Below are 17,821 nucleotides of genomic sequence, written 5' to 3' on the forward strand. Positions count from 1 at the left end.
CATTCAAGAAGTCAATTCCTTCCTTGATATTAGTGCTATCATGGATGTACCTCCTTGGAAAATTCCAAAAGAACCACTTCCCCAACTTTCCACCACTCCTCCGGTCCCATCATTGTTATCTCCGCCACAACTTGAGCTTAAGCCACTCCCGGCCCATCTCAAGTATGTGTTCCTTGGTCCAAAGCAAACCCTTCCGGTCATTATTGCCTCGGACCTTCAAAAAGACCAAGAGACCAACCTTTTAGCGGTGCTCCAAGAGCATAAAGAAGCTATTGGTTCGACGGTGGCAAATTTGAAAGGAATTGACCCCTCCATTTGTATGCACCGCATTCATATGGAGGATGACGCAAAGCCTACTAGGGAGGTCCAGCGCCGGTTAAATCCAAATATGAAGGAAGTGGTCATGAAAGAGGTGATCAAATTGCTAGATGCGGGAATCATCTATCCTATCTCTGATAGCAAGTGGGTGAGCCCCACACAAGTTGTCCCCAAGAAATCCGGGCTCACCGTTGTTGAAAATTCAGCGGGTGAGCTCGTGCCACAACGAACCACCACCGGGTGGCGTGTGTGCATTGACTATCATAAACTCAATTCATCAACTAGGAAGGATCATTTCCCACTCCCATTTATTGATCAAATCCTAGAAAGGTTAGCCGGCCAAAGCTTCTATTGTTTTCTTGATGGTTATTCCGGCTATAACCAAGTGGCAATCGCCCCCCAAGATTAAGAGAAAACAACATTCACATGTCCCTTTGGTACTTTTGCCTATCGACGCATGCCTTTTGGTCTATGCAATGCACCGGCAACGTTCCAAAGGTGCATGATGTCCATATTCTCCGATATGGTTGAAAGGTTCTTGGAAGTTTTCATGGACGATTTTTCCGTATTTGGCTCCTCCTTTGACTCGTGTCTCAAAAATTTATCTCTTGTGCTCCAAAGATGCAAAGAGACGAATCTCATTCTAAATTGGGAGAAAAGCCACTTCATGGTCCAAGAAGGCATTGTTTTAGGACATGTCATTTCTAAGCGGGGAATCGAGGTAGACAAGGCAAAAGTTGAGTTAATCTCTAATCTTCCTCCTCCGCATTCCGTCCGTCAAATCCGTTCTTTTCTTGGCCATGCCGGATTCTATCGTCGCTTCATCAAAGATTTTAGCAAAATCTCACGGCCCTTGTGTAATCTCTTAGCCAAGGATGTTCCGTTCAATTTTGATGAAGCTTGCATGGAAGCTTTCATCAAACTTCGCATTCTCCTCTCCTCCGCCCCAATCATGAAACCCCCTAATTGGTCTCTTCCCTTTGAGATCATGTGTGATGCATCAGACTATGCATTAGGGGCGGTTTTAGGCCAACGTGTGGATAAACTTCCGCATGTCATTTATTATGCTAGCAAAACTCTCTGCGATGCCCAATTGAACTACACCACCACTGAAAAAGAATTACTAGCTATGGTGTACGCCTTGGATAAATTTCGCTCTTATTTTCTTGGCTCCAAGGTCATCGTCTTTTCAGATCATGCCGCTCTTAGGCATTTGTTAGCGAAAAAAGAGACAAAACCCCGTTTAATTCGATGGATCCTCTTACTTCAAGAGTTTGACATTGACATCCGGGACAAAAAAGGGACCGACAATGTTGTCGCCGATCATCTCTCTCGCTTACTTATTGAGAAATCTTCAAAATTTGCAACCATCCGTGATTCCTTTCCAGATGAGCAACTTCTTCAAGTTTCACATTCTACTCTTCCATGGTTTGCGGATATTGTCAATTATCTTGCGGTTGGCAAAATTTCAGCCCATTGGTCCAAACAAGAGAGGGACCAGTTTTTCTCCCAAGTCAAGCATTTCTTTTGGGAAGATCCGGAACTATTCAAGTATTGCCCGGACCAAATCATCCGGCGATGTATTCTTGAAACCGAGGCCACAAGCATTTTAAATTTTTGCCATACTCTTGCTTGTGGAGGCCATTTCAGTGCCAAAAAGACCGCTAACAAAGTCCTTCAAAGCGGATTCTTTTGGCCTACCTTGTTCCGGGATGCATACAATTTTTGCAAATCGTGTGAACGATGTCAAAAACTTAGATCCATGTCCCGAAGAGACATGATGCCCCTCACCAACATTTTTATTGTTGAAATTTTTGATGTGTGGGGGATTGACTTCATGGGACCATTTCCATCTTCTTATGGCTATGAGTACATCCTTGTAGCGGTGGATTATGTGTCTAAATGGGTTGAAGCCGAGGCTACCAAAACCGATGATCATAAAGTCGTGATCCATTTCATTCAGTCTCACATCTTTAGTCGTTTTGGTACGCCCCGAGCAATCATTAGTGATGACGGATCTCATTTCTGAAATCGTTATCTAAAATCCGTCCTTGCTAAGTATTCCGTCATTCATAAGGTTGCTACACCTTACCACCGTCAAACGAGTGGTCAAGTAGAGATTTCTAACCGGGAGATTAAGCACATTTTGGAAAAAAAACGGTTAGACCGGACCGCAAAGATTGGTCAGTAAGGCTAAACGATGCGCTTTGGGCTTACCGGACAGCTTATAAGACACCCATTGGCATGTCACCATATCAACTTGTCTTTGGCAAAGCATGTCATCTCCCGGTAGAATTAGAGCACCGTGCTTATTGGGCCATAAAAAGGTTCAATTTTGATCTCAAACAAGCCGGCTCTAATCGTGCGTTGCAATTAAATGAACTTGAGGAATTGCGTAATGACGCGAATGAAAGCGCAAAAATTTACAAGGCAAAGACTAAAGATTTTCATGACAAACATATCGTCAAAAAGTCTTTTGCCCCGGGACAAAAGGTCTGGCTTTTCAATTCCCGCTTGAAACTCTTTCCCGGTAAACTCCGGTCAAGATGGGATGGTCCATACATTGTCACTACCGTCTTTCCTCATGGAGCAATCGAACTTCATGATCCTGCAAGTGGATCACTCTTCAAGGTAAATGGCCAAAGGCTTAAGCCTTGCATTGACGGATCCAATTTATGAGGATTAGTGCCTGCTCTAGCTTTGTCTAGCTATCGACATTAAATTTAGCAACTCAAGGGAAGAAATTCTTTCAATTCCCAAGCTTCCTTTTCTTTGAAATTGCTCGTGCCTTGCAAATTTCCTGGGAAACGGTGTAGAAATGCCAAAATTTAACTTTCTCTGGAATTATCTTAACTTGTGTTCCACATTTTTTATACTGGCTTCTTAGACCTTCTCAACTCTAATTTTCATTCCCGGAAGTCTCCATCACTTTCTAGCAATTTCATTAGATTTTTCAAATGCGACTCATGTGCATCTTTTATCATTTTTAATGAAAAGTCTGAAAATTTTCTCAAAATTGTTCATGCATTTGAGATAATTAAAAGGTTGAAAAATTGCAAGGTTTCAAAACAAAACTTTCAAAATTTCCCATGCATTGGAATGGAATGAATTTGCAAGTTTAAAATTTTCTCCCTAAATTTCATTCATGCATTGTGTGATGTGGCAAAGGTTTGAAAATTTTCTTACATCCACCCATGCTTTGTGTGATGTTCTGAAAGTTGGCAATTTTTCCATGCCTTAGAAATTGCAAAGTTTGAAAAGTAAAAAAAAAAAAAAAAAAAAGAGAGAGAGAGTTCTTTTTAAATTTTCCATCCATTTGAATGAGAGGATGTTGCAATGTTTAAATTTTTCCCATACATTGGCTTGAATCCATCAACATTGCATGCATAGGAATTTCATGCTCCTCAAAAATTTTATCATGATCCGCAAAGTTCCTTGCTTGCATGCATTTCATGCATTTCTATATTTCATGCATGGTTGCATGCATTTCTCTGATGCATGCATTCTTTCCTATCCGAGCCCACTGCTCAAAGTCTTTATGTCTCCATGTCTTAATAATCTCATTCCTTGAACCATCCATGCAAGCTCATGCATGGCCATGCAACAACATTCAAGCTCCATGCCGAGTGCTTTAGTTTTCAAGCTTCATTTTAATTTGGCTGCAATTTTCAAGCTCTCTCAAACCCATTCCGAGTGCTTGAACCCCCTCTCAACCTCATCCCAAGCTACTGTCCTCATCTCGAGCACTCGAATTCCCATTTCGAGTGCTTGAGCCTCCAACCAAAAATTTCAGCATGCTCGAAACTTCCACAACACAATTCTGAGACTTCTGCTTGTTTTTGGAGCACTCGAAGCCACCATTCGAGTGCTCGAAATCCCAAACCAACCTCAACACCATGCCCCTTACACACCAACCAACCTCACACCCCCTTCCTCTCGGCATCTAACCATGCAACCACCTACCATCACACACATCTCCCAACCCATGCAAACCTCTCCTCTCGGCAACCCCTCACCCAAGCAAACCTCACACACCATGCACCAAACATCACCCTCTCGGCATTCCCACTCTACCTCCCTCATTTCCCTCAACCCCAACCTTCCAACATCATCATTTTATCACCCCAACACCCACTCAACCTCATGCATGCCCACCTCTCAGTTTCCACCAAGCAACCTAACCATTTCTCTCTCACAACCCTTCCCATGCAACCACCTGCCGAGTGCACCATGCACTCTCCAGCAACACCAACCTTCCCACTCCCATGCTCTCGGTTTCCCCCTTCTCCCCACCAACTTCAACCACACCATCCTCATCTCTCTCATCCAACCATCCCAACAACCTCTCCTTCACCACCCAAGACATCCCTGCATGCCTGCAAGCTCTATGCATGCATGCATGCAAACCACCTCCAAACCTCACCCCCTCAAGCCACCTCACCTCTCAGCCACCATGGAGGTGCATGCATGCATGCAAGCCCCATGCATACATGTACCACCTTTCTTCCTCCAGCAACCAACCTCCTCAACTTCTCCAAACCTCTCTCTATCTCGGCATCCAACCCTCATACCCACTTCCACCCTCCCATGCTCGAACCCCCTCTCAACCCCAACCCACACCAACTCCAAAACCAAAACACCACCTCACCCCCTCAAGCCACCTCACCCAATACCAACTTCCATCCACCAACCTTCCTTCTCCTTCTTTCCACCCCAATCACCACCTCCATTCTCAGCCACCATGCAGCCATGCATGTAACACACCATGCACACCATCTACAAAACAAACCCACTACACCAACCCAAACCAAACCATCTCTGCCAATTTCTAGAGCACTCGAAGCCAAGCTTCGAGTGCTCGCCATTGCCTGAGCTCTCTCACTCAACCCAACCGAGCTCACTGCCCCATTCTAGAGCACTCGAAGTCCAACTTCGAGTGCTCGAACCAAGCCCCCCCTCTTTTAAACACCACCTCTCACCCCAACCACAAACCAATCCCCACCCAACCACCTTCCCCCTCTCGGCTGCAAGCCAAACCAAGCCCCCACTCTCCTTCCCCACCTCTTCCACCACCCTCGGCCACAAACCCCACACCACCTTAACCCACCATCACCACCACCCCACCCACCTAGGATAGAGTCCTTCTTGCTCTAGGCTACACTCTCACTCAAGGTATGCCTCTGCTATCTTTTCTTTTCACTTTCTTAGTTAAGTTGTTGTGATCATATTGAGGAGTATGGGAAATACCTTTAAGGAGGTTTTGTGGTGCTGTTGATGTTGCTCTATGCTAGAGCCTTGTTGTGCACAAAATTTTTGGGTTTTGATCCTCCATCCCACTCCTCTTCACATTCTCTCTTTTATGGTGCACGCCAGGTGTTCGCTGAAATTCCTCAACCAAGTCCACCTCTCTAAATGTCTCATGCCGGTCCTTCTCGCCCTCCTAGACCCTCTTCGGGTGCCCGTGCTGTCACTCGTGAGCGACCACGTGATCCTTGGGATCGCAAACAACTCAACTACGAACTCTCATTTCCGCTCACGGATGCCTTTGACATTCTACCCACAACTTCGTGGGCTGTAGCCGAATTGACTAACCGGCGTCTGCAGCACATTTGGGCACCCCTTGCCAGGGTTGCCTACCCCCGTGTAGTGCGCCTCTTCTACCAGAATCTCTAATGCCCTGAAGAGCCACCCATTTCTCTCACTACATCCATTGATGGCACCACCTATGCTTTCACTATGACTGACATCATTCAGGTTTCTGGTTGCCCCATTGAGTGCCCCGATGACATTGTCAATCGTGAAAATCTCCCTTTATATGAGGAGCCGGATACATTAACTGTGGAGCAGATTGCCGCTGCCCTTTGCCCTGTTGACGATCCTACCAGGCCCCGGTCTTTTATCCGCAAAACCAATCTTCCGGAACGCCTGTGGTTCATTGACACTGTCTTCAAGCACAATGTCTGCCCTTTGGTGCATAGCACCGAGCGTCGGGGCCTCCTTTTGCAAGCCTTATATGCCATGGACCAAGGCCAATGGTTCTCCATCCCAGAGCTCATTTGGACCACATTTATGAAGTTTTGGCATGATGCTCATAATGCACGGGTTCCGCGAGTTGAAAATCGGAAATTGCCTTTGCCGTTTTTCATCACTCGGCTCCTTCAGCATAAGGGTTTCATTGTTCCTCCCCATGAACCAAAAGGTGAAAAGATTAAAATTTTTACTCAGCGCCGATGGATCAATGTTCTTAGCCATTCTAGTACCCCTCAGCCTGCTGCCCCCCTGTTCATCCACGCTTCACCTCCTCCTCCTTCTGAGGATGCTTCCACCGCCGCAGCCGCTGCAAGGGTAGAGCCTCCGGTCGACTCTCACCAGGACCAGGCTTTCATCCGAGCTAGCTTTGCCGGTATTCATGAGCGACTGGATTGTTTTGAGAATTCTTTGTCCGCGTACACTCGGACTCTGTGTGAGACTTCTTCACGTGCTGAAGAAGATCGTCGTCTTGCTGCTGAAGACCGCCGTGTCGCCACTGAGGAACGTCGTTTGGCCTCCGCTGAACGGCGTAAGACTCAATCTCTCCTCCATTCCATCCTCGCCCGTTTACCCTCTGGACCATAGCTTGTTGCCAGTGTGGACCTTATCTTTTTGTTTCATATGTAACTATTTCTCTTGTATCTTTTGTTTTCCTTTTGAACTGTAAGAATTTGCTATGTATAGGTTGCTCTAGTAGACATGATCCCTGTACAGCTCTTTTTGTAATCATGTAAACTCTTTTTGCAATGCAAATTCTTTCTGTTCTGTTAACTTTCGGTACATTCTTTATCTGTATTTATGCTTGTGCTATTAATACTGTTTGTGGTTGTTTCTTTTTGTTCTTCGTGATGCTCTCCAGGTTGCGCAGTCCAATTCAAGTTTGGGGGTTTTTGTATCAAAATGCCGTTTCCTCCCCCTGGGTATTGTTGTTCATTTTTATACTCTTTGTCATTTTTGTCTCTAACTTACATCCATGTCCCACATTGAGGACACTGTGTAGTTTAAGTTTGGGGGTGCATCAAAGCATTCTTGGCATATTTTTGGTTTCATAATTTTCGCTAAGCAATGATAGTATAACTTGACACTTGTCGGAGATGAAACATTCGTTTAATACCTTGTGTATAGAAGCAATTGAAATTTTTGAAAATAAAGAAAAATTTGAGTTGAAATGATCATGTAGATTCAAATTAGTCTGTATAAATGTTTCAATTAGATTCTTGCTGGATTTACACTCTTATAAGCTTCACAATGCACAGATGCACATTGGAAACTTAACTGTGAGGCATGCAGCTTGATCAACCTTGACCTTGGCCTAGTTAATCTGATTTGATGAACCTGATAGATGAATATCTTTGGTATGTTGAGTTTTAAAAAAAAAAAAAAAAAAAAAAAAAAAATGAAAAATGACCAGTTGACGTTCGTAGCCTTTTCAACTCGAGCTATTAAGCCCTTTGGAGTGTCTCTACACTTAACACCCTAAAGCCATCTAGTTTGGGAGTTGTTGGCCTAACGCTTGCTACAAGGGTTGGTTAGAAAGCTTAAAGGACTTAAACATTGCACGGTCATTCAAAAAAAATTGTAATAAACATGGTTAGCTAGAGTTCGTAGCCTTTCCAACTTGAGCTATTAAGTCCTTTGGAGTGTCTCTACACTTAACACCCTAAAGCCGTCTGGTTTGGGAGTTGTTGGCCTAACGCTTGCTACATAGGTTGGTTAGAAAGCTTAAGACACGTTAGCATTGCACAACCATTCTATGTTTCGCTTATGAGTTGCAATAAATTGTTAACAAGCAACAAAAGTTGTCTTGTAAATAAAATCATGCCTTAGGGACCTCATTTAAAGGGGAATTCAATGATTTGAAAACTTGTGCTTTGGAATTGGAAAAGAAAGTAAAAGCCGCATGTTGAGAATCCAATTCACTTTCACTGGAGTTTGAGTTATTTCCATTTAAGAGATGACAATTGAATTATTTATATGGACTATGATGTTGATGCATGCATGTTGAAATGGTTTTTCCCATTTTTTTGTATCAATGCTTCATATATGCAAGGTAGTCTTCCCAATGATCTCGTCTCTAGCTCTTTTTCTGTTTCAAGTTGTATTTGAGCTATGTTTATGTTTATCTTTGCCATGGTGAATATTTTTGTAATAGCATTCCCATGTTTTCTTTCCATTGAGCTTTGCATTTTGGTTTTGCTAAGGGACTAGCAAAATGTAAGTTTGGGGGTGTGATAAGCGCTGAATACTGTATATTCAAGCGCCCTAAATTACATTAACAAAGTCCAGTTATTAATTATTTTATGTAGATTAACTCCATTTGCATGTTTTTATGAATTTTCAGGTTAAAGTGCAAAAAGGAAGCAAAAATGATGCCTTGTGGAATTTTGAACAAAAAGGATGCCATTTCTGAATTTCTGGCAGCAGTGATCCTGACTTTTGTCGCCATTTTCGACCTAGCAAACTCAAGAACTAGACTTCCATCATAACATGAAAGATTTAGATCTCTGAATCAGCTTTCCAAATCTTCAAGTGGTTCATCATTCGGAGTTCGGAGCAGAGAGTTATGATCTTCGTAACAGAGGTGCGCAGAACTGCCTGGCAGCACTGAAGTACTGCCTTTCTCCCCATTTTCGACCAACCAGACCTGAGAATTGGGTCTTCATCAAAACATGAAGTTTTTAAAACACTGAATCAGCTCTCCAAATCTTCAAACAGATCATCATTCGGAGTTCGGGACACAAAGTTATAGCAGTTTTACCAAAGTAGGTCAGCGCTGAGCAAGAAGAGCATGTTGCACATTGCACTAATTTAGAGTGCTCGAGACCACTTTTCGAGTGCTCGAAAATCAGGCAGATTGCACTCGGAAATGGCTCAATTTCAGCCACTTGCACATTGGTTTCCTCAATGCCATCTTCCTTCTTTATGAAGTGGTTGGAGGTGTTCCTTGGAGGAGAGAGAGGGTTTTGTTGGAGAATAAAAAGCTACCAAAGGCCACACATTGGCTATCCTACATTTTCTACAAGATAGAGGAGAGAGAGGAGAGCAAGAAAGGGGAGTTCTTCAAGCTAACAAAGGGAAGCTCGAAAATTGGAGATGGAGTTCAAGCTTCTTCTTCATTCTGAGGCTCCAATGGGTAACTAACTCTTCTTCTAGGGAGGTGATGAAGCCTCTCTTGTAAGCATACTCTAGTTTGTTCTTAATTTGGGGAATGAAGTATGTATGTGGTATTTTTCATAAGCTAGAGCTCTACACATGTTGTAATGGATCTTAAATTCTAATAATGATTATGTTGAGTTTTATCATCTTGTTTTAGGTTATATTCTTTCATGATTTTATAGCTTGCATCTTCATAGTGGGAATGGAGATGAGTTTATGAAATGGTTTTCTTGGCATGTCTTGTGAAGGTTTTGATAGTCCATTCCTAGGAACGATGAATCACACTACACCCCTAGTTTAATGTAATTAAGTAGATGGTTCACACCAACCGTGGATGGATTATACTTAGTCTTTGATTACATGTGCATTTACCATACAAAGTAAGGGATTTGATAGGCCATTCCTAGGGGATTATACTTAGATGGTTTATACTTAGCTCTTGATTATATGAACTTCTTGGAGATAGTGTAGTTATCATGCATCTCTACATATCATGGTCATTTACATAAGTAGCTCCCCAAGTTAATTGCAAGCTAGCATGTTTATGAGGTGTGTGGTGGATTCATCTCCCTAGTCTTTTCTACTTGTATCTCACTCCTTTAATTTCCTTGCAATTTATTGTTTTATGCACTTCAATTACTAGCTTAGTGACAAACCAATCAAACAAACCCTTATTACCCCTTATCATTCTAAGAACAATTCTAGACTCTTAGGTTGCCATAGACTAGCGCAGTCCCAGTGGTTCGACTTACCCGACCAATAGCCCTATTTTACAATGATTCGTGCTATTGCGAAGGTTGATGTATAGTAGATCAACCGATCAATGACCTCTTGATTCGGCCTTGATGGAGGTCGGAGGACAAATAACGATGGTCTTGGGCTGTAAATACCCTCAATTTGGGCTTGAGCATGATGAGCCTTATATGTCCTTGGAATGTAGATATGTGTAGTGGTGACGTGTGCGCTTTTTATTAGAGGGAGTTTTTTTCCCTCCACAACAACCCAACTGCGTTTCTTCCCTTCAGTATGGGACCTCGGATTTGTGTAGGAATGAATTTTGCAATCAATGAAGCCAAGATTGCTCTGTCAATGATTCTGCAGCGCTATAGCTTCACCCTCTCCCCTACTTATATTCACTCACCAGTTCCGATTATGACAGTATGCCCACAGCTCGGAGTTCAGGTAATAATCCATCCTCTGTAGTGTGCAGTACCAGAATTGCTAGTATAATGTGGAATGGATGAATAATTCGACAGATATTGAAACTTGAATTTTGATGCATTATGAGTTTAAGGTGACTGCAAGATCCATTATGTAGATAAATGGCAGTTAGAATGTAATATCATATAACTTGATGATTTTTTGTTTTTGTTTTTCCATTATAATATGATCTTCATTGAAGTTTCTAAAGACTAGAATGTTTAGATCACAAAATATCTTTCTATTTCAATTTTAAGATGTCTCCGTGTTCTCAAACTAGCTTAACTAGATTTTGAAGAGTTGAGTTTGGCAAAAATTCTCTTGTTGAATTTTTTTTTCGAACGATATTCTCTTGTTGAATTTGCTGGCACTTGTGTTCAAAGATATAAAAATTGGATAATGCAATAGCAAAGATTTTTTTATTTTTATTTTGATAATTACCTTTTATTGCTACAGTAGGTGGTAATGATAAAATTAAATATAAAAACTAAAAGTAAGGTGAGAATGATTTTGTGTTAAAAAAAGAAAAGAAAAATGATATAGGTGGGTTTGGAAAATAACCATTAGATTTAATCTAATGTTCTATATAAAAAATGTGAATTAATTTTCTTATTCTACGAAAACAAGAGATCAAGACACACACACATTCTCTCTCTCTCTCTCTCTCTCTATATATATATATATATATAAACAGAAATCGAACAGATTTTTCCAAGCCCATAGAATAGCAAAGGAAAAGGATCAAAATTGAATTCTGTTATATACTATACTCCCTCCAATTCTTAAATGAATTAAATGTATGCCACTAGGGATTTCAGTGACGCTAATTACATACTATGACCCCTTCGAGACCAGTTCCACATATTTTACCCCTCCAAAAAAATATTGATAATAATAATAATAATAAAATAACACAGAAGCAGACAAGCGCAATTGTGTCACGCATGACCACGAACCATCCCCGCTTTTTCCTAAGTCAATGATATTGGATTGACAAGGATTTAACGAGCATGCGACGCCATGCAATATCTCAGCCGATTGTGACATTTGAACAGATCATATATATCTGTGTCTATGGGGAAAAGATTGACCTTAATGTTTTTAACATACCTTTCGCTATGACCTTCAAACATTATGTGTGAAGCTTGTAGGTTATAGATCGGATGCGATATGCTGTACTGCAGAGCAGAGGAATCAGACATATTTGACTGATGAGAGAAGTAAATGTTACTGTGCTATGGAACTTGGAGATGGCATGGCAGCACCAAGAAGCTAGGTGTTGATGCAGAAGAGAGGAGATGAGGTGGTGACCGATGTAGTAGTAAGTAGGTTGTTACAAATGATACTTGTATCACATGATCGGATTCGAGAAAAGTAGACGTGTATGTATGGGTCAAATATTAGTTCCACTTAACAGTTTAAGTTTTAGTGAAGTACTCGACCCCTTATAATTGGTGTTAGAATCAGACTCAGTCATTAATCTGATACCATACTAAGCGCCCGGTTTGGATAGGTATGATGGCCCGACCGAAACAAGAGCATTGTGAATTTTCCCACCTAACCATTTAAGTTTTTAAATAAGATCGTGAAGCACCCGACCTGCCCGATACATAATTACTTTATATGTCTCACAAAAGTTTATTCTTCTTATTTTAAAGTTATAAAAATACGTAATCTCGTCACCATAAAATGGTATATTTGAAAACTCATTCTCTACTGCTATAATAAAAATATATTAAAAACTTTTTAAGAACAATAATATGTAGTCTTATTAAGTGATTATGGGTTTGATGTCGGATCAGTCAATAAACCCAACAGTTAGTCTACAAGGGCAAAGTTCTTGGACAATAATGCCGAAAAGTAGCACTGGCATCAAATTAAGTTTGTTTGTTTGTTTTTTGTTTTGTTTTTTTTTTTTTTTAGTTAGCACCAGTAACTCCCATAGGCAGGGTTCCTTCGGAACCCACCATAGACTACAAACCTGGAAGTGTAGAGTCTCGCCTCAAGAATATACCGAGTGAGTTGGAGGATATGGATGACTTGAAATGAGTCGAACACTGGCCAAGTGAGTGCAAGTGCCAAGCTCTTACCATCACAGTCAAGTCCCGAAAGCGCATCAAATTAAGTTGTCAGTCTTTATTTTATTATTATTTTTTTTTATGTAAAATGCAGCAAAAAATAATTTTAATTTTTTTGAACATCCGAACACAGCATAGCCATAACTCTCTATGCTAATCATTCCATTCTTGGTCAAACTCCCAAAAATCACTAATGATGATAATAAAAATAGGATAAATTACTTTTAGCTTGATTAACATTTTGAGTTTAAATTTAATGTATATTTGAATTGGTGGTTTAATAGTTTACTTACACTTTAAATATTAATTTTTAATGAAATCATAGTACTGGTAAAGTGTTAAATAACTATGTCACCTTTTAACCTTTATCGACTATTTTTGTTACCAAAGTACCCCCAACATGTACCTTCCTCTTCTTCCCTAGACAGAACCAGATTCGCCGACTACCACCCTCACACAAAACCCAACTCTTCAAAATTACACACATATATATCCATAAATAGATATATAAAACAGCCAAACATATAAAGATATATACATATATATATATATGTATATATATATATATCTATACACAAAATTAAATAGATATATACACACATACAAAACAGCCTAACAGAGGTCGGCCGGATCGATGATGGGGGTTTTGGTTGTGGATTGGAGGTGGCGGTGGCCAGGCGAAGTGAAATGAAATCTCCGTATAGAGATCTCTCAATTTGCGAAGAGCGTCGACGAGGTGAGGGAGTCGGCGGCGCCACTTTGACCAGGAAGAGAAGTGGTGCTGCTGGAGGAGAATCACTGAGATTTCATAGCAGCGGCGACAAACCACCTCGTACAGGCGGCTCATCGTCGTTAAGGTGGACGGCGAGATAGAGCGGTGCTTCTCTGTAGGGATTGTCGCGGCGGTCGATCACGGCGGAGATCTGGTCGGCGACTCTCTCCTGAACGAGTGAGTTCGACTCGGTGTGGATTTGAGTGGGTTCAGCGAGCCGATGGAGGGTTGAGACGATTAGATGGTAGTGTGATTGCTAAGTGCGACGGCGTAGCGGGCTAGCCTGTGCTTGTATTCCTCAAGTCTAATTGCTCAACTCACCGGTCAAAGTTATGTTCTACAATTTCAGTCTACTTCCCTTTTTTCTTTTTCTTTTTTTCATATCATGAGCACCGGAGTCGGAGAGGATGCTGGCGTTGACGGTGAGGATGTTGACGCCTCCGCCGCCCGCTTGGTCTGTGGACACCGTTGCATCTGTGGTCACGATTTGTGGACACTGCAGATCAATTCGCCGATGAGGACAATTTGTCGAACCAAACCGGAATCGATCGTTTATGGAAACGTCAGAGATTGGGTTTGATTCGGAATCGATTTTGGGTGATGGGTTAATGGTGGTGGTTGTGAGCGTGGTGGTGGGGATGGTGGCAGTGGTTTGGGATGGTGGTGGACGGGTGGTAGATCATGTCGGAATACAGGGGTGGTTGTCGGGATGGAGATGGTGGCAGTGGTTTGGGATATGTGGTGGTGGATGTAGGCGGGTATGTGGTGGTGGATGTGGAGTTAGGAGTGGTAATGATGAATGTGGTCGGAAAGCCAGAGATGGTGGCGTTGGTGTGGCGGTAGGGATAGGGTATTTTTGTCATTTAAGATTACATTTTAAAAAATTAAAGATAAAAAGATCAATTCACATATGTCAAAGCCAAAACCAAAAAAACATTAAATCAGAGTTCAAGGAAAAGTTAAAAACTAAAGTCTTTATCGACTTTAAATATGACCTAATTCAGGAGGTATTTCTGTAATTTACAAGGACTTCTCTGTTCTCGGAGTGTAAACTTGTGAGTAAATAAATATCTTATGGTGTGTGACGTCTTCCATGATCAAAGCAACCCCATATATCCAATAAACAAAAGTAAAAAGTATAGAAAGACCTTAAAAAAACTGGAGATCAACCATTTGGAGTAGAGAGTGTCAAAGGGTGAGTTTAAAGAAACATGAGTTTTGTGGGAACCTTGGTAGTCCTTCTATCAAGCTCTCTGTGTCTGTTCATCCTCTTAACACTCATCAAGTTCCTTCACAAGGTATGGTGGACTCCGATTCGCGTGCAACGCGCGTTGAGGTCACAGGGAATCAAAGGCCCTTCCTACAGATTCTTCCATGGAAACACGAAAGAAATACTCAGACTGAGGAAGGAATCCACCAGCAAACCTATGGAACTATCACATCACTTGTTTCCCAGAATCCTCCCAGACATTTACTTATGGTTCAACATATATGGTAACACCTAGTATTTTGATTTATGACTATGATCTGAATCTTCTGAATCCTAGTATTTATTTGTTTTAATTCGATCACAGGGAAGAATTATCTTAACTGGTATGGTGTAAAAGCTCGATTAGTTGTTTCGGAATCAGAATTGGCTAAAGATGTACTGAACAATAAAGATAGAGCTTATACAAAGTTCGAAGCTGAAGGGTATTTGAAAAAGCTGTTAGGAGATGGTCTCGTAACTTCTGAAGGTGAAAAATGGGTGAAAGTACGAAAACTGGCCAATCATGCTTTCCATGCAGATAGGTTGAAAGTAAGTTCTATATTTTTATCTTTTGAATACAAAATCATCCTAAAAAAATAAAAAAATTATGAAAAAAAATGCTAATGGTTTTCTACTAACTATGTGAATTTTGGTGTGTGTATGTGTGTAGAATATGATTCCGGAAATGATTGCGAGCGTGGAGATGATGCTAGAGAGGTGGAAACAGTATGAAGGAAAAGAGGTGGAGGTGTATGCAGAGTTGAGGATATTAACATCAGAAGTGATTTCCAGAACAGCTTTTGGGAGCAGCTATTTACAGGGGAAGGACATTTTTCAGATGTTGATGAGGTTGTCCGTCTTAACTGCCAGAAATACTTTCAAAATTAAGCTTCCTGGCCTCAGGTAAATTCATCCTCAGATACATTCAAGTTTTGGGCTCAGGTTAATTCAATAATTTAGGAATAAGAAACAGCAGACATGAACAAACTTTACAGGGATCCAATTTTCTGTGTGGTGTGTGTGTGTTTGTTGTTGTAAGTACTCCATTCATACATATATTAACCAAATATTTTTCCCTCTGCTAACAATTGAACTAACATACCATTTATTTCAAAAAAATCTACTCTATAAACTTGAAAAACTATTTTCATCCTTCATTACACTTGACTATATATATAAGAAAAATATATGAGCCAAAAAAAAAAAAATAAAAAAAGTACACCTCTATTTAGGGGGAGAGAGAGAAACATGGGATGGTAAACTTTTCAGTTAACACAATCAGTATTGCTCATGAAATGTGGCGCTACGCGTTCCTTCAGCACAGATATATATATATATATATATATATATATATATATATATATATATATATATTGTTTATTTTAATTTAATGATGCTTATTAAGTTGTTATCCTCATTGCTTATTCCTAATTCATTCAATGGACCTTAGAAGAATTGCCAGAAATGAGTATCCATTACACCTATGTTTATATGAATGACTGATTGATCTATTTCAACTCTCCTCAGAGTGTCTCAGACTCCTAGCTTTGAATATTTCCCTCCACTAAAAGCCAGATTAATTGATTTTCTTTCTCATCCTTCTTTTGATTTTTAATTTGACCAATTTTGCAGCAAGTTCTTCAAAACTGCTGATGATATAGAAGCAGATAAACTTGAACAGGGAATACGAGATTCCATTATAAGGATTATAAAGAAAAGAGAGGAGGGGATGACTGAAGAAGTAGACAGCTTCGGGACTGATTATCTTGGATTACTGGTGAAGGCTTATCATGATGCTGATGAAAAGAATAGGATTACAGTAGAAAATGTAATTGATGAATGCAAGACCTTTTACCTTGCTGGACAGGAAACTACAGCAACCTTGCTTGTATGGACTATTCTTCTCCTAGCAATTCACACAGATTGGCAAGAGAAAGTGAGGCAGGAGGTGCTCGAGTTATTTGGCAACCAACATCCCAATTCAGAAGGCATTGGAAGGTTGAAAATAGTACGTACCCGAGAACAGTTTCCTGTTTTCTAAGCTAAAACTCAGAAAACCGTACAAAAATCTGTCTAGTTGACAGTTTCTGAAAAGTCAGTTGAAAGAAATGTCTGTTTTCAAAGAACTGTCGTTTATAGTTCTTTGAAAGCAGTTTTCTAAGTGACAAACCAAGCAGACATCGTTGCATTTCTTGTTTGCATTGAAGAGCATTATCCAATTCAAGAATGATTTGCTAATGTGTCCTTTTCTTCTTTATGTAGATGAACATGATCATCAATGAGTCTCTAAGACTATATCCTCCAGTGATGTCAGCTGTGAGAAAAGCTAGACGCGAGGTCAAATTGGGGAAGTTTATTATCCCAGCCAATACAAGCCTGCAGATTCCGACTCTGGCTTTCCATCACGACCCTCAAATATGGGGAGAAGATGTGCTTCTTTTCAACCCAGAGAGGTTTTCTGAAGGGGTTGCGAAAGCCACCAATAACAACCCAACCGCGTTTCTTCCCTTCAGTATGGGACCTCGGAATTGTGTAGGAATGAATTTTGCCATCAATGAAGCCAAGATTGCTCTGTCGATGATTCTGCAGCGCTATAGCTTCACCCTCTCCCCGACTTATATTCACTCACCAGTTCCGATTGTGACAGTATGCCCACAGCTCGGAGTTCAGGTAATAATCCATCCTGTGTAGTGTGCAGCACCAGAATTGTTAGTATAATGTGGAATGGATGAATAATTCAACAGATATTGATACTTGAATTTTGATGCATTATGAGTTTAAGGTGACTGGAAGATCCTTTATGTAGATAAATGGCAGTCAGAATGTAATATCATATAACTTGATGATTTTTTTGTTTTTGTTTTTCCATTATAATATAAGTTTCTAAAGACTAGAATGTTTGGTTATGGTCTTACAATCTCATTAGGTATTGTCATATGGGATTATCCTGATTCCTGGATTTGCTTTGAAACAGGCAAGGGGAAGCACCAAGTCAATATATATACCAAGTCAATATAT

General features: G+C 40.7%; 1 protein-coding gene across 1 annotated transcript; it reads left to right on the plus strand.

The window, feature by feature from the left end:
* The first annotated feature begins 14,567 nt into the window (after positions 1-14,567).
* Positions 14,568-17,709, plus strand: LOC132298272 (cytochrome P450 CYP749A22-like). Its single transcript, XM_059794966.1, has 5 exons — positions 14,568-15,048; positions 15,129-15,352; positions 15,474-15,706; positions 16,436-16,811; positions 17,066-17,709. The coding sequence occupies exons 1-5, from the start codon at positions 14,766-14,768 to the stop codon at positions 17,492-17,494; spliced, it is 1,545 nt and encodes a 514-aa protein (XP_059650949.1). The 5' UTR covers positions 14,568-14,765; the 3' UTR covers positions 17,495-17,709.
* Positions 17,710-17,821: the final 112 nt, after the last annotated feature.

This window comes from Cornus florida, unplaced genomic scaffold (genome assembly GCF_030987335.1).
Source record: "Cornus florida cultivar Cherokee Brave unplaced genomic scaffold, ASM3098733v1 CherokeeBrave_3.0.0_Hap2_Chr01, whole genome shotgun sequence".
Taxonomy (NCBI): Eukaryota; Viridiplantae; Streptophyta; class Magnoliopsida; order Cornales; family Cornaceae; genus Cornus; species Cornus florida.

What these genes read in the sequence shown, in the direction of transcription:
- LOC132298272 (XM_059794966.1), top strand. Translation starts at nt 14,766, where the DNA reads ATGAGTTTTGTGGGAACCTTGGTAGTCCTTCTATCAAGCTCTCTGTGT. An exon ending in CTTATGGTTCAACATATATG is followed by an intron (nt 15,049 to 15,128) that starts GTAACACCTAGT and finishes ATTCGATCACAG; the next exon opens with GGAAGAATTATCTTAACTGG. An exon ending in GCATTGGAAGGTTGAAAATA is followed by an intron (nt 16,812 to 17,065) that starts GTACGTACCCGA and finishes TTCTTTATGTAG; the next exon opens with ATGAACATGATCATCAATGA.